Below are 23,987 nucleotides of genomic sequence, written 5' to 3'. Positions count from 1 at the left end.
AGTGGGCTACAAGGTCGGCCCCTCACGCACTCCTTTGTCGATCTGGAGATTCCCCCTCGCCGGTCCCGTTGTCTGGGCGACGAGGGGAGAAGTCAACCCCGGTCAAACAGGAGATTTTAGAGCTGTGTGGTCAATGAGCGTGTTTGTGTGGGCGCTGGGGTGGGAGGGGGTGTGTTTGTCCTCTCCGAACATGAGCCTGTGAGTCAGGAGAAGAAAATGACGACAAGGATGGATGGCAGGAGCGAGGAGGAAGAAAAACAAAAAGGGAAAACGGAGACAGGGTGCATGAGCAGAATACGAATTCGGCGAGCTGACATTGCAGTCTTCCGCCCCGTTCTGCAGAAAAAAATTAAACAAAGCCAAGACGCCTTGTAAAGAGATTATAAATAGAGCTATGAATACATGAGTCTTGTGAGTTTTAGTGCTGCGTAAGTGCTTCTGCAAAAGCAGCTCTGATATATTGTCTCGCTGATAAACCAAAGGATTCTCTGAGTGTCCTTCCCCATTAGAGTTAGCTGCGTAAAAGTGAAATCATCTCTCACACAAAATATCTGGGCCATTCGTAAAGCTAATATCTTTCAGCTGGCATAATCTGTTGCCATTTTATGTGACTCCATTATCGGTGAGTTAGCGCGACAATAGCCAGTGTCTTGCTCCTATTAGGGCTCACTTTTGGGTCTTAATACAATGGAGGTAGCAGCAAAAAGAAAAAAAAGCAAGTCCATAGCAGTGAATGACGAGCAAGATCATATAAAAATATCAAGAGGAATTTCATTACATTTTGAATCAAAGGGCACAAAACAGAGAGGGTCCACCAATTACCCCACTATGTCTCCTCCTGGCTGCCTTTCATTTTCAGAGGGAACTCAATTTGGCCAAAGAGGGAGGAGTGTGTGTGTGTGTGTGTGTGTGTCCTGATCGACTGAGAGAGAACCCAATCAGTAGATGTCACTTAAGGGGCAGAGATGAGAAAAGGTGTTAATATTTAATGTTTTGGGGGCCCCTGAATCTGGGCCTCCTTTCCCTCCTCTCCCTCTTCCTTCCACCCCTCTCGCCCCAGGCGCTCCAATTAACACACCCTGTCCTTTTCTCCCCCCTCTCTCCCAGCCTTTCTCGCCGTTCCCTCCTTCCTTGAAACACAGCCCCTGGCGAGAAACAGAATTTAGAAACAGGAGGAGAGAGGCGGCGGGAACGGAGGGATGGGCGGACGAGGAGAGTTCGACTGCGGCAGTGCGATGCAAAGTTTGGATGAGAACAAGTCAGGAGGGCTCGAGGGTCTCAGAGGAGAGAGCAGGCAGATACAGGAGGACGCTGATGCAAAGGCATGAGCATCAAACCAGAGAGGGGGAAATGTAGCACAGAGGCTCCCCTGCTATAGATGCAGGAGTTAAAATTGGAGCAGAAGGAGAAAGATGGAGTGAGGGAAGGAGAGGGTCCCTTGTGTCTTTTCAATTCCCCGCCGCCTCTACCTATTTATCAAGGTAAATGGCTCGCTTTAATGGGCCACAATGATATGCAATGTTTGGCAGAGGCAATCTGGTTGCATATGTTGCCGCTAATGTTGCTGGCGTCCATAATGGGGTATTGTAATGAGGTACATTCAGTGATGAGAGAGCCATTATAAATTCCGCTCAGGACCCCAAAAGGCCAAGTGCAGCCCTGGAAAGATGATGGATGGATGGTGGACGGATGACAAGGGACTGCCAATGGAGGCAGGGAAAACTGGAGTATTCTAAACGCTGTGTTCGTGTACGTGGTTCCACACAACAGACTTGATTTTGAAAGAAGGGCAGTGATGGACCAGATCTCACGGCTGCACTATATTGGATGACTCGCTTCTTTTGTTGGACTAGCACACAGAGGCTTCCTGTATTTATTTTGTTCTGTCTCCAACACCAAGCCAAGATTGACCCTGGTGACATCACTGGGGGTATTTTCTCAGAACTGACAAAGTTCCTCCTGAGCCACAGAAAAAATGACTGACTGGTTCAGTTTCAGCTTCTAACATGAAACATACATTTCAGATGCTGGTGACCATGGAATAATGACATCTACACTGGACAGTAATGTATTGTGATGCTATAAAATAACCTCACGATACTCTCTAGACATTACAGTGCTGGAGATTTATCAAGTGTATGTCATTGAGTGGTTTCTCAAAGAGCTCTGGCCATTTGGTCACTTCAACTATCTTCAATGAGTGTTCATTTACAAGCTTCAGTACTTATGACTCCATTTTACTTTGTGGAGGGATGTCATTGGTAGAAAGACAGAAAACAATAAGCATGTTTCCAAGGGAGGATGTCCTCGGGATTCGCCGTCCTTTCGCTCGTGTTTTTAATCAAACTTGCATGGCTCCAGGTTGTTTAGTGGCAACAAAGCAGCGCAGAGCAGGGTCACCGCTGTTATGGCGATGGAGATGCTTTAACAGAGGTTACTCGGGACAGAGATGTCAGTTATCTTGAGGGAATAAGAAATACTCTCAACTAAACTTCAGCCAAATTGCTGATGTGAGACTCGAAGGCGCTGCAGGACAGACAGTCTGCACTCCTCTTATTTTACTGCCGTTTGTTACTGTAATGGTTTAAAAGTATTTTTCAAAGTAAAACTTACCGCCACCTCTGTCTTTTGCAGTCAGGAGAGACTGTCAGAGAGAGGGGGGGTGAGGAGAAAGGCTGACTCAGAGTATAAATAAGGGGAGAGACGTTGGGACTGCAGCTAATCTCGCTAAAAGGGTTAGGACAAAGTGCTGCCGTCTCTCTCGCTTCCCCTCTCCCTCTATCCTTGAATCAAGTCATTTCCAAGCATACTGTACGGATAAATACTGAGCGTAAGGCAGCTCTTACGCCCATTTACTGTAATAAACAACCCACTGGAGCGGGGGCCATGGCTGTCTTTGTGTATGTATGTCTTTAACAACACAATAGCTCACATTGTGTTTAAATTTTCAAAAAAAAGCAGACACTTTTGTTCCAGAGGGGAAATAAGATTTGAGATAAGTTGTAAGGTGAGGAAAAGGTGAAAGCGGGCCAGCATGTCTCTCGGCGGGTCTCGAATTTCTGCTCGGGACCCTACCATCAAAAAACACACACGCAAAGAGTAGAGGCTGAAACAGGCTGTCCTGCCAACCCGTGTGTATTTTAATACTGGTGAGTCCAGGGATGAGTGTCAAGCTCTATTTACAGTAGCCTATTTACAGTACGATCACTGTTGCATTCACAAACGGAGCGAATCACACGCACAAACACACCTGCCTGCCCTTCACATCTCAACAGCTCAATTCCTCAAACGCCACAGGCCCCCCTCCGTCGCCCTCTTTTCCCTCCCAGCAGTCGCCTTGCATCGAATTGTAGCGCCGAGGTGTTTTGTTGGTCTGACAAAAGGGCCCGTTCCCGGGTAGACAGGTTATACACACACTGCACAAGCTGAGGCAAACACGGGGAGGGGGCAGAGGGACTGTGGGTAAATAACGCCAGGACGCTACTGTTGCTTGTGTCATGATTGCGCTCCTTGTGAGTATGACATTACTATCGAGCAAGCTGCTTTTCCACTGTAAATCTGGTGAAAAGCAGCTCGCTAGATAAATGTGCGAGCACGCTGGAATCACTGTTTGGTGCTTTTTTCGGTTGTCTGACAACAGAAACAGAGTTAACGAGAGCTGAAGTGTGAGTTCAGCCTCACTAAAACACAAAATAAGAGGTCATAGAGATGACGGGGGGACAAAACAGAGGCGCAACGTCAGACTAACTGTCCTCCTGAAGACAAGATTTAGCAGTTTTTCACTTGATTTGGTGTTTTCGTGTGGTCCTCATCCACATCCCATCCAGAAAATGCTCGCATGGATGCTTCATTTTAAGAGGATTTTCAGTGTGGACACAGTCCAACTGTTCCACCTTTGCCTTTATCTCATGCACTGAGTAAAATAGCGATACTGCCCTTGCTTGTGTATATTTTCATATCCTTCCGCTCAAGCCAAATCACTCCATCTGCATCCTCTCTCTCTCTCTCTTCACTGTCTTTCTCCTGCTCTCTCTTGTCTCTCATTCACTCTCTGTAGGAGTGCTGAGTAGCACTCTGCCCATCTCATTTAGAAGCAGCCCTCCCTTCACTTCTAATGAGCCTTCATTTTGGCAGAAGAGGGAGAAAAGCCAGTGAGAGGAACACCGTTTCCACTACTTCAGCTGACAGCAGTTCCCTCTTGAAGCGCTCTTCTAATACCCACATGGGACTATACAAGAGGGCTGGAATGGAGAGAAAATGGTGGAACAAATGGATACCCACTCTCCCTATTAGCCTCCATTATCCGCAAGCATCATTTCATAACTAGCGACTAACAAGGCTTCTGCGTATGTGCCTTGGCTGAGCTAGGATACACAAATCGGGTGTGGACAGCTCAGAAACCAGAGAGAATTGCCCTTCTTTGTGCCCGAGCTGAAATACGAGAGCGCTTGCTGAATAAAGGGGGTCTTATAAGGGGGCGAGGGCGCTCCTTAGGGGGCCAGTCAGCCGGGCGTGACAAGCCAGTACCGCTGTAATGAGATAACAGGCCACTGGAGTACGCTTTGATTTGTTCCTCCTTTCTTTCCTTTCTCTACATCCCTTATCCTTTTGCAGTTTTCTTATCCATCCATTGCTCCATTAAAAAAAAAAAAAAACAAGGCATGGTGCGCAGCAGGCTGGTAAAGCCCGTGTGTGAGGGACAGATAGAGGGATAGAGAGGAAGGGGCAAACACATTGGCAGGGAGATAGGGCAAAGGAGAAAGAACAGGGCACAAGAGTGTGGAAATGAAAGCTTGAAAAGGAGCGTGTCTCTTTGTGTGTGTGTGTGTGTGTTTGTGTGTGTGTGAGAGTGTGTGTGTTCCTGAAAAGATATTCAAGTGCATGTTAGCAGGAGCTTGGAAATCTTGAATTCAAGCAAGGCCACGGTGAAAAAAAACAAAAAAAAACAGGGAGTAATCAAGAGATAGAGAGACAGGGTGCATACAGTATGGGTCACTGCCTCCCGACAGGCTGGATAAAGCCCACCTCCACTCCTCCGCCATCACAAAATTACCCCTGCACCTGCCCTCCGGCCCTACAACCCCCCCCTACGCCCCTCCTGGCTTGGACAAACAGTCTTCTGCAGTGTTGACAGTGGAAACACTCAGTGTGAGGCTGAGAGATACGGGAAACCAACGCTCCAGCGTGAGCTCGGTCATTGTGCACTAGCAATGGGTGACTTTTCAGCCCGGCAAACAACAAAGGCCTCAAGTGTTTTCTTTGCTCTTCCTGTAACCTGTGCTAATTCATCGCCACCACTGACCCCCATACGTCAGCTGAGCCGCAAGATTCCAACTTATCTTTCCCACCTCTTCATACTCCACCACTGGTAAAGAAAAAACAACATTTGCACCTCCTTTCCCCCTTAAATCAGTGTTTCCTTATCGCATTTGGGTAGATTTATAGTTGCGATAGCGCAGCGGCCAAAGCCATGAATTCATCTGAACGACATGAGCTGTCTGCCTGCCTGGGCTATCAACACTTGCTGTCCCAAAACAGCGTATAAGCCGGAGATTTAGAACGGTCTGTCTAGCCCTAAATCTGTAGTCTCCTGCCTGGCATACCTCACACACAGCAGACTGTTACGCGCACACACACACACACACTCACAGAAAGACACTCTCGGTACCTTTTGATGCCCCACCTCCCACCCCAGTTCCTTCTCCCCCTACCTACCGCTCTCCCCCACTTTCTGTCTTTTTGCCTATTATGGCGGATTAACTTATAATGCTTGGATGAACTTCAGTAAGTGGGGGGTACAAAGTCACACATCAATACACACACAATCGCTGGCTGGCTGGCTGGCAGGCAGATATGGTCACAAGCCCACTGGCACAGACACATGGAGCCTTCTGGAGTACAGTGAGACACATGCGAACACACACACACACACACACACACACATGCATGCATGCACACAGACAAACACACGTTTACGTACAGGAACCAGACTCCCGTGCTGAAACAGAGCGAAAGGTGCAGAATCCAAACCAAAGCCCCTATTAATCCCCCTGATCCCTCAGAGATAGAATAATTCAGAGTTAATTACTATTCCCCCGCATTCCTCTCTTTCTTCGTCTTGATTTCTAAATCCACTAAACTCCCTCTTTCCCTCCATCAGACGCCCATTTGAATATACTGTCTACTGCAGATCCTGCTTTGTCTCCTCTCCCACATTTTTATTTGTTTTTTCCCCCGCTGCTCCTCTTCCAGACTCTTCCACGCTACGTTTTGACAGAGTAAAATGAGAAGTAAATATGGTTATGAGCACCCCCTCTCAATTTTTTCTCTCTGACACACACCAACGTGCAGGTTTTGGCAGCAGCTGACACAGTCTGGCACAGAGGTTGTGTCTTTCTGGTTGGAGTTTGGAACCACAGTGAGTTTAATTAGAGTGGAGAGAGACCACATGGCTCGCTGAGAGGCTGGTGTAAGAATGGCTGAGAGGCTGGTTACTGGAGAGACCCATTAACAACCACACTGTACAATGCTACCCGAGTTTACAGAAAAATACACACACCAGTGTGCACACGTCGCTAGCTGCAATGTATTTATAGCTGTAGATACAGTAGCTCCACGCTCATTTGTATGCAGACAGCTTCCTCAAATATCCTTCTGTCTCTAACTGAAGCCAACTGTGTTTTCATGCAGACAACTCATTATAAAAAGATAAAACGCCCTTGTGGTATACAGTTAAAAGCATCCTACATCATTTCCCATGTCACACTGCATTATCTTTGGTCTCATGGTATTTTGTTGCATATGAGGTGCATATTTTACACAAGGGACAGAAAGAAGGGAATGCATTCCCACAAAGTAGTTTCTATTTTCTGCACCAACACTTCAAGACAGGCCGGCAGATAAGCTGGAGACGAGGAGATAGCAAGGGGCTCGCTCCTGCCCAAACATGGGTAGGGCGAGAAGACGGAAGGAAGCCGAGTGTGTGCGCACACGCACATGTTTACACACCCATTTAGCATATTTCAAATATCATTCAGCATATGGACAGAGCGAGCACACGTGTCGTAAGTGGCATGCAGATCACGTATTATGCACACATATTTTAACGTAAACCCAGAGGGAATATGAGCTGGGGAACGCGCGCAGATACGCAGCGGAGTTAGCCAACTCCCGCCTGTGTCAACCTTCCAGCATTCCTCGCTAATCTGCACCATAATGGCACACCTGTCTTCTCCCATTTTCTATTACCTCCACAGCAATACAGCGGTGGTTTAAGGGGGAGCGGAGACCGGGGGGGGGGGGGGCGCACTAAACATATTCATGAACAAACAGCTGATCCATCGTCTGTTTTAATTCTCTCTTTCTTTATGCATCCCTCCATCTATCTTCTGCCCTCCCTCTCTTGATCCGTTTCCATAGGGAACAGTCTATTATTTTCTTCTTCTTTTTTTTTTTTTAAACAAGTGGAGTAGTGGCTTGTATATGCCTTGGGGGGGTGTGTGTTACCACAGAAACAGACATAGAGGTTTTTGTCATAGCTAGACAGACATTATTGGTAAAAGTGGGAAGGACGGGGACGAGAGGGGTGTTTTCAGGGGCAGGGGCAGGTCAGAGATTGGAACAGTGCAGGCCAGGGGGTGAATAACTAAAGCAGTGGGCAGGCGGGGTAGATAGGTAGGTCACATTATTATTGATTGCTTGACATTATGTGGACAGCGGGGGAGTCCGCAGAGACAGACGAATAAATTGTGGCTTGACATCAAAGTCAGGCTGTTGACATTGAGCCTGCAGGGGACAGAAGCTGCCCAAGGCTGGATTAGAGGTGGGCTGACTCACGCAAGCACGCACAGACAGAAATAAACAGACAATGAGCACACTGTCCACGAGTTACCTGATGAAACGAAGGTTGTGGAGACGGAGCTTGAAAAGGACAGAATGAAACTAGAGGAAATGTCAGCCATGAATCATTTCAGTGCCAAGCTCTGATTTTTCATGAAGCCACTTCTCATAAATTGGACATTTTTCTGACTGAGACACCAAAAATGCCTAACTCATTTACACATCAAGGCTCACCAGAGACTTCCAGAAGGTGCATTATTCCAGTCCTCATAAAATTGCAATCTGCTACAGAGTACATTTTTCATATTCATTAATGCTTCATTAAATTATTATTCATAGCTTGGATGGTGATGTGATTAGAGAAGAAATGGAAGACAACAGACAAAATTATTAAGGAAATGAAGCTCAGATTTAAATATTCAACATTCATTCTCATTCTGACTGATTCTAGGGATGCTCGTGTGGCTACTCTTCAAACCAAAATGGAAAATATAAGTGACAGGAGAGCAAAGCTGTCTGACAAGATAACCTCATGACTGTCCAACATGACATATGTACTATCCTGCTAAGGACACGCCTGGTGCAGGCCTTTCATCTGTGGGCATCAGGCCTGCCGCAGAGGGCACCATCCGTCATTGTCTGCAAAGTGATTGACCGCCCCGTCTAGATGGCTATCAGCTAAGCTAACCGGAGCCTGGTGATAATATCTGGAATGTGTGAAACCTGAGAAAGACAAAACAACACGCGCCTCAACCTGCACAGACCTGCAACGGAGATGGAAGATAGAGACACTGCAGGGCTAAGGAAGCTGTGTGTGTGTGAGTCGGGGGGGCAGGTAAGAGCTGGAGGGTTTGCTTGAAGAGACAGAAAAGTCAAGAATAAACAGACAAAAACAGTGGGACGTCGTCATGGATGGAGAAAGAGACAAAGACGAGTGGTGCAGGGGTAAGAGGAAGGAGGGGGAGTGGGAGAGAGGGGAAGAGGCTAGACATCATAATATGACTGAAAAATGTCTCAGCCGCTCCCGTACCAAACTTTTGAACCCTCAACACTTGCAGTCTCTCTCTCGCTCTAACCCAGACGACCCGACACGAAGCTTGATCAACTCCGTGCCACAGCTTCCTCTGCCCACGTCCTGCTTTTCAGGAAACAACAGAGGAAAAAAACACCATCAACACTTCCTCTCCTTTTAAACGTGCATACCCAACGTCATGCGCTGATGTGTGACGTTGCTGGCCTCCCATGAGGTCTCACGCCAGATGGGTGCGTGACCCGTAACCCTGTGGGTTACACTTCCTATTGCACCCACACGCACAATTATTCACCCTAATTTAAATAAGGAAGGCATGAGGAGGGAGGAACACCAGGTTAGCAAAGGTTAAAGTGGACTTTAGTGATGAAAGGACTGTTTAGTTGATTGAGACAAAATTAATTGGAAACAGTTTTGATTATTGACTTATCCTTTAAGCAAAATATCAAACATTGCCTGGTTCCAGCTTTTCAAATGTGGGAATTTGCTGCTTTAATTGGTTTTAAATTATTCTAATCAAGCGCCTCTGCGCCTTCATGCTTACGCAAGCAGACAAAGCACGTGTCCAGTCAAGATACCGTATCAAGAAAAACAGCACATTCATGATGTCAGAATAACTCCGAAAAGAAAACAGCCGATGACAAGAAGATGGAGCCTGACAGGCAGAGATTAGAAGGATGACAGACGCTGATAGGGATAAAGGAAGAAAACAGCAAATGTGGCAAAACTGGCATGAAGACGCTATGCTAATTGCCAGCATACCAAGATCAAAGGAGAAATGAAGCATGAGAAAGGAGTGCATCAGCGTGCCCTTGTATCGCTTTAATCATGCCATACTGCATACCACAGAGGCAGACAACATGGAGGGTGATTTGTTCCCCTCTTAATTAATAAAATGTGTATCCTGCAGAACCCTCCCATCCTTAAACAGAGAGCCAGTAACATCAATGAATTCTCAGTCAAGGATCTTTAAAATATGGCTTTAGCACCCGGCTCAAGCTCTATCCAGCACACTGGAACGTGCAAGATTTTTTGCGCATGTCTATGCGCACCAGCCTTTGAACATAAGGTTGGCATTAGTGTAGTCATAGAATAAGTAAAATACAGTGGGGCATTGTTCACCAAGCTTTAGCCTGAGAGAAAACATTGGTTTCTGTCCAAGTAGATGAGTCTTTCTGTAGGTGTTTACAAGAGCAGATGGTCCAGGTAGGCGTTTCAAGTGCTGGTTGTTTAGGATAATGGAGGAAATAAAACATCATATGGTGTAAAGCAGAACAGGATGACTCTGTGTGTGTGTGTGTATGTGTGTATCTTTGTCCCTTTGCATAAAGAGGAGGCTTCTGGAAGTTCGCAGGGTTGCTGAAGCTTAACTATCAACACCGCTACTATTCTGGCACCATCTCATCCACCTCCTCCATCTCCAAGCATGTGGTAATAATGTTAGAGATGTTTGAAGGCGCGTATGAAGGCAGAGTGGGGGGTGGGGGGATGGATAGGTGGAGGGGGGTGAGGAGAGAAGGGTGGGGTTAGATAGAGGGTAGTGGGGCTGGAGTGGGGCTTCTTGGCTACCAGCGTGCATCACATTTTTAGGCATTTTTAAAAATCACATGAGAAAGAGAAATCGCTCCACTTCAACTCGATGAAAGTTAAATGAAGTGATACGCACCTCATATATTACTGGACGTCTGTGATCATGTGACTACATGAATACCTGTCAGCCTGTGCTTTTCATTAGAAGAGAGGGGGGTGGAGAGGTGAAGGAAACAAGATTGAGATAAAAGCTGACATGACGCTATTGAACTCGTTTCAATTAGACGGCGGCTGCGTAGCTGGACCTCCCATCAGCATCATTCATTCATTATTCATCACACTGTGTTCAAAATCACAGGCCTGTTCATAAAAGACTTTTTTATTACCAAAGGCACAGACGACTTAGAGCTTGAGTAAGCTATTTCATTTACATTTCCAGAATTTGTTTCACCGCTATGATGTGAGTGACCATTGTGAGTTTTTTCTCGGACAGTGTCCTCTGAGTGTGGGCGTCACTGAATGTCATTGGAGAACAGTGTGCTTTTGTAATAAGGTGGTCAGAATTACACATCCGGCTGCTGGTTTGGGGGCCCCTGGGCGAATTTTGACATTTATGGTGGGATTTGAGAGGGGTTTGCAGAGGCAGGCGAAAGCTTGTCCATACAGGTATATGGCAGGAAGAGGAAGGGTGAGGGAAGAAAAGAAAGCACAGAAAGGAGGAGGAGGAGGAGGAGGGGGGGTGGTCTGTCAAAACTAGGAAGAGGCGAGAAGAACTAAAGGACTGTGAGCCGAGGAATGTGGAAGAGGAGTAAACTAAGCTGATGGACAGGAGACGTGGAAGCTGTCTGTCATCGACGGAGCTCCAGAAATTTTCCATGACTTCAACTCTCCGGCTCCGAGCAGAAAGGTAGCTGGGGGGCGTAGGAGCCGACCCCATGTCTCCGTAATGAGCTGCGGAGCAAGGGCTGAGGTGGCAGGCGAAGCGCGGAGACACATGGAGGTAACACTTGGAGGGAACACTCCAGCTAAAGTTTCAGCCATGCACAAATGAAGGCAGATGGGACTGGAGGACCCAGTAGACTGAGGACAATGTGCTCCTTAGATTAAAGAGGCATTATAGACGTTTAGAACCCAGATGCTCACCACCCTCTGTTGTCGTAAATCACACCAAGTGGCCCCTTCATTCATAACATTTTGCACATAAGTGGCCACATGTGCACTAAGCAAGATATATAGTGTGTAAATGTGCAACCATCCTATTATCCGCACAAAGCATAGAGCTCCTGCAGGGAACTGGCTCCAGGTTGGCACTATTTGCCCGAATTGTTGGGAACAGATGCAGGAAGTCAGGAATTAAAACTTGAGCAAAAACAAAACTCGCTAAACTCACTGATGGCTGAGCATGCCCTCACCAGCCACTATGAAAAAAATCTGAACAGGAGGCCTAAGTAGCACACAGTTATTGGCATTACTTAACGCGATTTCTGTAATCCAAGATCCTCTTCCCACCCACATGCACAATAACCATATGTGAAAACAACCGATAGCGGCTTTCTGTATTTTTCTGATAATTCATTCCATTTTGGATTGAACTACAAGCAAAGCAGCTGCTGCAAACAAACAGGAGCACTGCGGTGTGTCAGCGCTACCGGCTAATATGCTGTATGGGCAGACCTGTGGACCGAGCCTGGCTCAAGCTGATATGGAGGCTTGTTTCCACGGTCCACAGCCAACCAGCCAATCATTTGGATATTGTCTCATGTTTGTACTGGAGGCTTTGGCTGCCCTCTGTGAGTCAACTGACTGATAATCCACTGCAGGGGCTCTGACCACATAGCCGAGTGGGAACAGACGGACACAAACAAGAAAAAAGAAACGGCAGAGCGAGAGGGAGAGAGAAGCAGCGGGGATGTGGCGTAAGAAATCGAATGAGCGACAGCCAGAGCCCGGAGAGAGAGGCGGAAATAATAGTGAGAAGAGAAACCGGGAGCACAAGAGGAAGTGGAAGAAGGTGAAAGTGTCAAAAGGCACTGGAGAGGGTGAGGAGACGGTGAAAGAAAGGAATGAGGACACAGAGAGAAAGGGGTGCAGACGGTGTTACAAGTGAACAAATGCAACACGATCTCAAGTCCTCGGCTGTCCAGCTGCCTCTGCTCATTCTCAGCCACTGCCACCGTTTCCTTTGTCCTGCTCAAAATGCTCTCCCTGCCCGATGGGAGAAGGCAAAGAAAGAGAGGAAGAAAGAAGCACAGTGTGGGTGGGTGAAGGAGAAAGTGTCCGAGGTCCTGTTCGGATACTTGGATACAGCCGAAGCGAGGGAGGAGAGAACAGGTGGGTAGCCACGGGAAGACAAGTATGCCATTGTTTGGCTGGAACCGATGTAACCATACGGTCCGCATCTCCTCGACATGGTCTCCTAGCATGAAACACCTCTCACTGATCTACCGATGAAGTTAGCATTAGCTATAGCTTGGGGTTACTGCAGCGTGGTGAGCTTTGACTTTGTTTGCCCTGTCATGCCGATGGTGGGCCCAGCTCAGATGCTCTCCTGAACCGTTACACCAACTGCCCCCTAAACTAGTGCCAAACAACACACATACACACACACATACACACACAAACAGATGGGGCTAGGTGGGGAGTGTGTGTGGGTGAGGGGCTACAGAAAAGGGTGCAGGCAGTGGATGGTAGATTTTTTTTGGCTGGCTTTACCAACCTAACTTCCTTGCCAAAGAGAGCAGGCTCTAATTCTGACAGCCTGGATCATATACCACCAGCTGGTGAACCAGGGGCCACAACCATGGCGCCACAATATGACAGCGTGCACACAGGGAAAGAGGCTAGCACCAATTTAAGATGGAGAGTACGGGAAAGAGAAGAATTAGGGAAATTAAGAACATAGTTAAGGTATTGTTCCATGAAAACAAAGCTTGACTTTACCCATTTTTGATCAAAAATATCATCATTTTAACACAAAGGCCTGGCAATCATCAAGAACAAAAGACCAACAGGAGGTGGTTCTAGCCATGTGAGGGCCCCTAAGTGCAGCGGTGGGCTCTCCAACAAATCTACGCTCTCCCATCACCAGCTGGTACTGCCATCGATGTGGGATTGGACACACACACACACACACCTATTTATAACCTCCGTTAAGTCCGGATTCTAGTTCACGTTGGGGTTGCAGTCATGTTCACATGCTCCTAACAGCCCTGACTGCTCCGACTGATGGGTGCCCACACACACAGCCGGGTCCTGTCCCACACCCACAGCTAACGCTCTGTCACACGCACACGCACACACACACACACACACACACACACACACACACACACACACACACACACACACACACACACACACTGCAGTGCTAGTTCAGTTAATGGAGCATGCATTCCAGACACACATACCCAGACACCCTTTCTCACAAGTATGTACTGTATGCACGCACACATCGACATACCCGGGCACCTGCATACTGTACATGCACGTATTCATCCACTCGCGCACAATCACACACACAGTTAAAACATCGACAAGCATCACCATTCGTCACCCTTTCACGGTGCCTCATCGCGCTGCCCTCCCTCCACTCCACTCCCTTCACTCGACACCTCCTCTCCATTCCTCGCTCCTTCTTTTCCTTCCCTACCCTCTCTCTCTCTGTGTAATCAGGCCAGAATTAATACCTGCATTCCGACAGCCTACAGGAATGTCTTAACAATGTAGCCTTGTTCAGGTGCAGAGAGAGAAAGACCCCAGCGAAAAATGCATTTAAAAAGGTGCGGCAGCGAGTCTTCCCAAGGCTACAGCTTCGTATGTATGAACTGCGGCACTTTGTGATTTGAGTGGAGTACACTTGGCTCTCATGCTGCCTCTAACAGTTGAGGCCAATTCCATTAAAAAAAAAAAAAAAACTCATACACATAAATGGTACATCAGTCAAGCATACCGCTTGTGAACTCTGTCTTTCAGGCATACAGTGTGTGTGAGGCCAGGACGCACCGGACAGATCGTCACACGGTCGAGCCATGCTGCTTTAGCAGTGAAGTGGTCCAAATTATACAACGTCCAACAATTTGAAGACTTATCAAACCACTTAACAGAAAATAAATCAGCAACAGTTTTTGTAATTAAGTTATTTTTCACTCAGATAAACATTTCCTAGTTCAGGTCACTCAGCTGTGGTTAATCGTTAATCGGTATCACTGCTAAAGTGATATTTGGAAGTTTGGGATGATTGGAAGGAGAAAAAAAAGACATTTGAAAATGGTTTTAGGGATCTTTGATGAGTATTTCTCAGTATTGTTTTTTAACATTTTATACCAAACGCTTATCAAGTTGAAAATGAAAATAATAATTAGTTGCAGCACTTGTCAAAAACAATTATTCCAAGCAAACTGCAAGCGAAAAATTAGCCACTGAATGTTGTGTTTTAGTTGTTGCATTAACCATAAACATTGTTTCCTACGTGACTGTCCTCTCTGTGATATACAGTATTTCAGCGTGGGGAAAGTATTCGCATTAATATAATGATATTGATTTCCAGCCGTAAGTGAGAGCAAGACATAATGAAAAGCAGTGACAGACTGAATACTCCATCATCCACCCTCCTTCCCTCCCTCTGCCTGTCCCCCTTTGTCAGGCCTTATTATTGAACATGTGTCCTCTCTGCCCCTGCCATTAACCAACCCCACCCTCACACAGTGCTTTCAATGTACAGGCCTACGCACACACACGCACAACCCCAAACCGCTAATTGACATAGTGAGTCGGTGCATCTTTCATCATTCTCCACGGAGATGAATCTTGTGTGTCTGTGTGTGTGTGAGATGTGAGCGGGGAATGGGATCAAAGGGGGTCCTCCAAAGCCTCCTGTCCCGGACCTCTCAGCCTCTCTCAGCACTCCATAAGGCAGCCAGGAAAGGCCGTACAGTATGTTCAGCTCACTTGTGCTCGATAATCATTAAGTACGAATAATTGTTAACTAAATTCAGTCTTGCTTCTGAAACATGCCCACAGGGGCAGAATGCAAGATGCTCTCGAGGCAAAACACAGGGGTTATAATTACTTTAGCCCTTAATAACAGGAGGCTAAACCAGTTAGGCACCCTGTAAGTCTAACATTATCCCCACAATAACTATCCATCACATTTGTTGTTCTGCAGATTGCACAGACATGTAATTGAGAATCATTTAACCTGATGGAGTCATAACCCAATTGAATGCTATTGATTTTAGATTAAATATTCATACGGAACGGGAGCAAGCTTGTGCTTTTTCCTGCTGGACTGGATCAAAATGAAGCCATGAAACTTGACTCTGGTTGTATTACCGGAACATGGACGCAACTGATGCACAACACGGGAGACCGCCAACAAAAACAAGACTGTCTCAATGCACGAGCCTTAGCGGCGCTGCAAAAAGAAAGTTAAGTGCTTTCCACAGCCGCTACACCAAACTGATGAAACTTTATAAATATCGTTGCACCAGCAGGAAGCAACTGTAAGTCCTCTGCTTTGATTATCGTCATTAACTGAACTGACAGTCAAGGAAACAAAAAAGATTACCTTCCCGAACTGCTAAGAATCACCAGGGATTTCAGACACCCTGCGCCTTGTGGCCCCTTCTGCTCAGGCTACTGTGAGGATTAGACAACACACGATCAGGAGGATGCATTTATTTTGTGTCCACCCACGGCAGGGATGAGAGACAGATGATGGATGCAGGTTGAGACAAAGTTAGAGGAGGAGTGAGACGGATGAGTGTGAGAGATATAGAGAAGAAAAAAACGCGCTGATAAAAGTGATGATTCACAGAGCTGGGCATAAAGCAGGCTGCGGTAAAGAGCCCGACAAGCGAATTCCAGGGAGAAATGTAACTAACAGAGAAACAGGCACTCGCGCTGAAGTGAAGAACAGGATGTGACTTGAGGAGAATATTAACAGCTTGCGTGGTAACTTTACTCTTCTTTTTCAAAGTCAAGTTCACACAGGCAGAGAGGAGCAAAGGGAACTTTACTGCTGGGGTTGTTGTTTCAGAGGGGCTCAGGTAAGCGAAACCTCAATGAAACAAAGACGAGTTATGTCCTCTGGCGGGCTGCTTGACTCGGAAGCCCTGAAAACTGACACTGGATCTGTTCGGTGATGACACTCCGGCCTAGCTCTCAGGTAACATCGGGAACCCCCCTTTTCTCACGCATACATGCATGAAGTCATCGCGAACATCCAACTCTTCAGAACACTTTTGCTACAAATACCACCTATGCATCTCACACGCAAACACCTCCACAATCCCTCCTCCACCTCCTCCTTCCCAGCATGAGGGATTAATGTTCCCACTCCTGTCTCCCAGGTCCCCGCGGCCCAGTTAAAGCAATAAGATCTCATTGTCAAACAGTGACCAGCCTCACTGGAGAGGTTAACCACCGCTGCTTAACCATTAACTAGATTAAAGTCGGAGAGAGGGGAGAGGGGGGCGCAGGAATGTTCTCTGACAGATGGAGACGGGAGATTGGACATGAAAAGTGGTTTAAAAGAGAGAAAAGCAATCATTGTGGGTTTGGCCTACCTTTGTGGCTGTGGTTTGAGTAAATTTGCTCACACACACGCGTGCACACAGATGTAAACGCGGAACATTCTGCAGCCTAGTGAACTTTAAGTCACCCTCATCTCATGGTTATCATTATGCGATGCAGATAAGGGAGGAAAAAGAATCCCTTGAGGCTCCACCGTCGGATTTCAGAAAACACTCCTTAGGACGCAGGAGTTACTGGGTCAGAGGTGCATTCAAATACCTGTCCACAGGCTTACGATTGTGCCTCGGTAGTATGTTAAGAATCATGCGCAGTAATTTCGCAGAGGAATTGTCTTAGATGTCAAAAAAATACTGAAAAACTAAGGGACAGACAAGTGAAATTACAGTTTTGCTCTCCTTCCCCCACCCCAGGCTGAGCCAGTGGTGTGGAAAGACATGAGGTGGTAATGGAACCCAAGTGTGTGTGTGAAGTAAGGGGGGGTTGATAGGGCTTTTTTGGAGGGGTGCATTCAACAACTGCTGCTGAGGCAACTGTTGATGTCTGAAAAGCAACAGCTTGCAGGGCTCCCAGAGGACGCTCTGCCAGCCAACAGTCAGATGGAGGGTTTAGGGTTGGAGGGGCGCAGGGGTTAGGATTTCTTCCCCACTGCCAGGAAAATGATCCCCTTGGCCACAGATCCAGGCTTTTCCATGACATTCCCCATTCCTAATTGGTATTCCTCAATCCTGACAAATTCCGCCTGTCTGATCCTCACCGCTGCTATCTCCGCCTTCATCGCTTTTGTTCGTTTTACCCCCCTTCACACGCTGCTTGACTGATCAAAACAGCTGGACACAAGAGGAGTTTTATTAATGCCGTTTTCCGTGGCAGGCACAAAACATGCAGGCCGTGATATTTCCCTTGCTGTTTTATGACAGATTTGTACAGCGTGCGGCTTAGAAAGCTCAAGCCAATCCTGCCGCTTTGTATATTCCTCCACCGAGCACAGTGAGAAAATAGAGCCTCTTATCCACATCTTACTACAGCACTCTCCTGCTAAATGGATTGGCAGCACTTAACCTCATCTCCCGATAGAGCTTTGTGAATTTTCAATTTTGCTCCAACCCTGAGTCGCCTCCCCCACCGCATACACAGATGAGGAGACAAGGACACACATGCAGAGACATGGAGGCCTCTTTTCAAGGCTGCATTTGAAATTACCCGTCGCCATCATCTTCCTCCCCTGAGAGAAGAACAACAAGCCTGCACAGTGGCAACACAATAGTCAGCTGTAATCATCTCTCATCCCATCCCTTGATCTCTCTCTCTGTCCGTCCCTTCCTCTTGACTTCCTTCCTCCCTACAACTCCCACTAATGACAAGACAGCATCCTCAAAGCAACAGGCCAAACCAAAACACCTTCTAGCCAGCTCCTTTGTTCACCTCTCTCTTCTTCTTTGTAACATTCATGACAATGTCTATTTTTTCCACATCTATCAAACAACTTCCAATGGAAATTTAAACACAGACAGTGGCAGAGATAGACACCATACTGGTGTATATTATCAAGAAAGTGAAATACAGTGAATGTGCCAAGTGGGGGAGGATGGCCACTCTTATTTTAAAATCAGCAACGGTGGCCGTAAATCTGCTGAGGAACTGCTCTAGGGATGGGCGTAAAAAGGCAAACAGAGCCGTCTCCCATTAAAACACAGCGGGCAATCTTCCCGATGCTATGCAGGGTTATTAAAAGCACAGTGACCCACGCAGACAAAGACAACACGGAGAATCACAGCAAGCAAACTCACAAGAGGACATGAAGAAACTACTCCAAGTGTCATTGTAAAGGATGAAAAAGAGAGAGAGTAAGAAAAGAAGGATGTGGCAACAGAGACAAAGCTAATCTGGTGAAATACACCTTTTGTTTAAGTATGAGTACCTGCGGAAGTGTGTGTGTGTGTGTGTGTAATCACAGCTTTGGCTGCAGCTCTTCTAAACATCTTGCCGGGATGCGAGGATGAAAAGGCGAGGGGATAAACTTTTCCGTCTCCGCTGTGAACCCCATCATTCTAGCTAACTTGCTTCAAACCAGGATTAACCACGTGCGTGCAACCTACCATCTGCAGATGCCCAATTGCCGGTGCTGACTGCCAGCTCGCCGTGCTGTCAAACTGCTGTAATTGACTTTAATGTGTCATTCACTGCAAATAATAAACACTAGTAGGTATGTGTAAGCTTGATGAGCTCAGATGTCCTTCTCAGAGCTCAATGTTTACTAAATTGACTTCCTAACACAAGTGAACCATTTATTTTAACTGTCTAATGTTTAACTGGTGCCCCCGGTTGGTCGGCTGAGTGAAACCCAATCAAACCACAAGAATGCTCCCTGGCAGACTCCAGCTTTGCACCTATAACGCTGCCTCTGGTTGACATGGAGGCCGTATTGTGGCCGCTTGTTTGTACGTGGATTACTGACTGTGACCTGTGGTGAGAGGAGGGTTTTAAAAGCGACAAAGGAAGCCCTTTCTCCACGCAATCTGAGGTGTGACAAACAAACACACACATTGCAGCGCGAGCTCCGACGTGTCCCGAGGAATGCCACTTCATTCCAGAGGTACACTGTCACTGTGACACACACTCATAAACACACACAGAAAGGAATGAATCACCTCAATGAGCACGGCCCCACTATTCCAAGGCCCACTCCCCAAGAGGCCTGAATGACAAGGGGGCAAACATGGACTTGTCCTCCCAAAGCAGCCGCTATCAATCTGCCACTCACTGTGAGACGAGCTAAGGTTTCAAGAGTTGCATAACACCAGAATCCCGCGGTCAGGGTCTTTTATTATTTATGCATCTGTGTGTTAATTTGTGGTTGTGTGAGTGCACCTGTACTGGTCAGCGAATACGTTTTTCAAGAATGCACACACGCGTACGCTTGCAAAAGACTAATACCAAATGCCCCGGGACAGTTGTAAAAGAGGTTGCCCAGCTTTTATCTGCTCCTGGCTAAATGGCTCTTTTTCTGGCCTAATACCATAATAATTACACACGGCTGCAGGGGGTGCACTTTTGATGCTGCGCTGGCAGGGGGGACAGAAATTAAAAGTGAGGAAATGACTGTGGGAATTAAGGCGGCGATAGACAAAGAGGCTGACGCTGCGTGTTAGACTTTAACACCTTGAACTCAGCTGAGGCTTGTCACTACGATTCTTTCCACTTGTCTCTGACCACTTTGGAGTCTCTACAGTTTAGCTCAACCTCATCTGACCATTTGACTCTCCCTTTGTCTCTTTACCTTAATGTCGCTTTGTTCTTTTTATCCCCTGAAAACTTGCAAAAATCCAAGTTAAGAGAAAAAGTAAGGCATTGCAAGAGTTATCGCTTCAATAAAATACTCCTAAAAATGCTGAGGTTTGAGTGTTGTAATGTATCTTCAACATCCACTTCGAATTGTGTCTCTAATATTGGACAAATCAAAGTTTAGACACCGAAAATGAAGTTATATTTCAGCATGTTTCCGCTGTTGACGCCTGTGCCGCGATGGAAAAGGCAATGGCATCCCAGGAGCGCAGAGCAGGAGCCGGTTACCAACATGTCTGGGTGAGCGGGTCAAAGGGTCAGCTCGATCCTGGGCGCAGGCATGCCAGGCACTTTGAGGTGTCCCGGGCCATCATGCACCACATAGCCATGTGTCACAACTACGTCCATAAATGCAGTCATACATGGTTAGAAACATGTAGCCACACAGTTACAGTGGATGACACACATCTGGGTGTTATGTGTCCCCTGGTTCTATTTAGTGCACTCCCGTGCTCAGGACGGTCATAGTTGGAGGTTGCGAGTGTGTGACCAGCAATTGTGAGAATGTGAGTCTGTGTGACAGAATCCCAGAGAGACCCAACAAAAGCTGCTATTATTAGACAAAAGTATGCTAGAGCGTGAGAGAACGAGGGAGAGATTTCAGCAACAGAGGAATTTGGCAAACTTTTTCTTCCATTCACACCAAATTCAAATAGAGACTTTCCTGACTTTAGAGATGCATGGAGGGGGGGCGGGGTCAGCTCAGCACCTGGAGCTGAGCCTTTAAATCAATGCACCACAGCTGTACAGAGGGACGTGTGATCTACACTGCATCCATCAATTACAGGGCATGTTTTAGTCGCCACCTGTTAAAAGGCTCCATGAAGAGCAGACAGACAGCAAAGTGCAACAATTGTCTCTCAGGCCAGAGTGGAGGGAGGGGGCGGTCGTAAAAGGGGATCTGGGGAATAAAGTGGTGTAAAGAGGAGAGAAAAGCCTAATCAGGTAAACTCGGAGGTGATACGCTGACATATAAAAAGCTGCGTTTGTGTAAAGTGAAAAGAAACTGCTGCATATTGAAGGGCTGCGAGATCGATGAGAGAAATGCAATGATGCAGCGAGCACAGCGAGAGGGAGAGGAAGAGCTGGAGAGCACAGAGAGAGGGGAGTTGCCCAGCAGCCCAGCCCCGCCCTTTAGCTCATCCTGCTACAAACCACCACAGGCGGCCTGCACAGCCACGGAATTAGAAATAACTTTCACAAAATGTTCACAAAGCATTCAAGCAAATTTGATTTTGCTGCAAGTCAAACATGTGAATAATACAAATATGCACATCGCAGAAGCAATTTATAATAACACTGATTATAATAATGCTGCAGTGGCATTGAAAGTGGTTTTAAAACACCATAAAGTGCAGCAGAACCATAATCTTAGAGGCCGTGCTGTAAATTCCTGTGGGGTTGCATGGGAGATACAGTAAATCCCCATGCTAAATGTATGAGGTCAATAATACACTTGTGGAGCGCCACAGCAACTCCTTATGTGAACATATGCTTGCTTTTGGGCAGTAATAATAAAAAAAAACAACTTTTCGTCAGGAGAAGATCATATAAGGCCAAAGTCAAGTTGGATTTAAATTGGCTTAGTCTCTCTGGCAGCACCCAGGGGTGCTGAGGGTGAGGCGCGCTGCCAGCAAAGGAGACGCAAATCCCGCAGATCAGACATCAAAGCGCTGGAAACTGCACTCAGCAGCCAGACATAGCAGCATGAATGAGACTGGACGAGACGGGCAGCGTGCTCTTCAAAATAAAAGCTCGACATTTCTCACTAAAGGGGGAGGAAATATTTACGACAGTGTTAAAAGCTTTTTTTTTTTTTTTTTTTTTTTTTTTTTTGGTGTGGATTCACACTACATCTACACTTTTTCTGCACATGAATAAAATTTATCATCGTTTAATTCTGATAGTGTGGTATGTTTTGTTCAGGCTACATCAATGAAGTGTTTGGTATTTTGCTCCAGCGGGGTGGAAGCGGTGTCCGCACAGTAACAGCGGCGTGCCGCAGTCCTGTGCGCTGAGAGGCGCACTCAAGTGCGGAACTGAGACTTGCCGCAGAGCTGCATGGAGCCACTGTTAATCTTTAAGTTCAACACATCCCATCGGTGCAGACACGTACGTCGCTGCGCAACCTGTCGACTACTGCTGGGCATGTTTCCTAACTGTTAGGTTACTGCTGAACAAATGGACTTGCTCGATCCTTGTCGATTTCGGGATAAATCCGACTTCCACCTGCTATCGGCTTGTTGTGGCTTATCTGCACAGCCGGCAACAGCTTGCTTGACAATAAAAAAAACAAACATGACGCAACTACAAAGTGTTTGATTAAGCAGAACAACTTTAATGAGTCGCTTTTGACTGCGACATGTAGCCCACGGACAGGTCTGTCCTGCGCGCAGCGGACCTGTGAAGTCCGCCGAAGAGAAAAGTGTAAATCTGCAGCCCGAAGCCATGAAAACTAAGCGGCACCGCGTCCGACGCAGTCTGAAGTTACTGAGAGGAGGCACAACTTAAACACTGTAGCGGAAAGTAGCGACGATGACTTACCTTGAAATGCCCAGAGCAGCAGCAAGGTGCACAGCAGCGACGCGCGTCCAAACGTTATCCCGTCCATGGCCGCTTTTCTAACTTTTTCTTCAAGGAAAAGTATTCACTTTGTTTGTGGTTGTGGAGTGTGGAAATCTGGCAGCAGCAAGTCTTCTTTCTTCTTTCAATGCTCCAAAGCTTTCTGGTCCTCTCTCTCTCGCGCGCGCGCTCTCTCTCTCTCTGCAAAAGGAGTGCCTCTCTCCCTCACACACACGCACACATACACACAGAAATCTGATGCTGGTGGTAGTCTTCTTGGTTGATATATTTGCACAAAAGGTGACCCCCCTCCCTCCCCCTCTCCTCCTGATATACAACCCCCTCCTCTCTCTCTCTCTCTCTCTCTCTCTCTCTCTCTCTCTCTCTCTCTCTCTCTCTCTCTCTCTGAAAAGACCTGCTTGACTAATCGCGTAGGTCTTCTGGGGCCCGCAGGATTTCTTTTAAGGGAGTTAAAAGTGATTTTATCATGAGGCTCTCTGACTCATAGCAAATCCAAAAACGCACCCTTTACACGAAATAACTAAAGTTTTATAAGGCTGAAAAAGCACAGAATTGTATAAGCTCACATTGAGTATATTTTATCCCAGAATACTGCAGTTATTTTTGGACTTATTTAGAGTATTAACACCCTCAACAGAAATTTCATTTCTTTTATTACTTGGAAATTACAGTATTGTCACGGCATTGAAAAGAAAAACGACTTATATTAGTCTTAATAAAAAAGGCTGCAGAATAGTTAAGGGTTGATTAAGTAGGACATTAGAGGAGATGCAATTTTGCAATTGTAGACATGGGAATTCACCCACCAGCTAAAGGCTGGTAAATTAATCTGGCAGGTTGCTAATCATCCCTCAGAGGCCTCATCCTCACCCCCAAACTAATTGGCTGGAAAACCATCTTTCTTTAGCCATTTGTTCCATAGACAAATTTCCTGCCCTGGTTAGACCTTTAACATGGACCATCCCCAACCTGCAAATAATGATTTTCATTTTCATAGCACCCAGAGGCCATTTCTTGGGAGTAGGCTAAGCTGTCTGTCACTGACAGACATACCATTCATTCCTAGACATGTAATCCGTTCAGAATCAGTTTGGGTATTTACAGGGTATGGTATTTACGGTTCAGATAT

The 23,987-nt window shown here is 46.7% G+C and overlaps 1 protein-coding gene across 2 annotated transcripts in view; it reads right to left on the bottom strand.

Moving 5' to 3' along the window:
• The window catches only part of bcam (basal cell adhesion molecule (Lutheran blood group)), a 48,887-nt gene extending 25,780 nt beyond the window's left edge, over positions 1 to 23,107 (bottom strand). The window contains exon 1 of one of the 2 annotated variants that reach the window (XM_041942863.1): positions 22,820 to 23,107. In XM_041942863.1, the coding sequence (XP_041798797.1) occupies positions 22,820 to 22,886 (67 nt within the window). In that variant the 5' untranslated portion in view covers positions 22,887 to 23,107. The remainder of the gene's footprint in view (positions 1 to 22,819) is intronic. The other variant, XM_041942862.1, reaches the window with a different exon arrangement.
• Positions 23,108 to 23,987: the final 880 nt, after the last annotated feature.

Source organism: Chelmon rostratus, chromosome 8, assembly GCF_017976325.1.
Source record: "Chelmon rostratus isolate fCheRos1 chromosome 8, fCheRos1.pri, whole genome shotgun sequence".
NCBI classification, from domain to species: domain Eukaryota; kingdom Metazoa; phylum Chordata; class Actinopteri; order Chaetodontiformes; family Chaetodontidae; genus Chelmon; species Chelmon rostratus.
The sequence above is the reverse complement of the archived record's forward strand: the minus strand, read 5'-3'. Positions and strand labels throughout refer to the sequence as shown.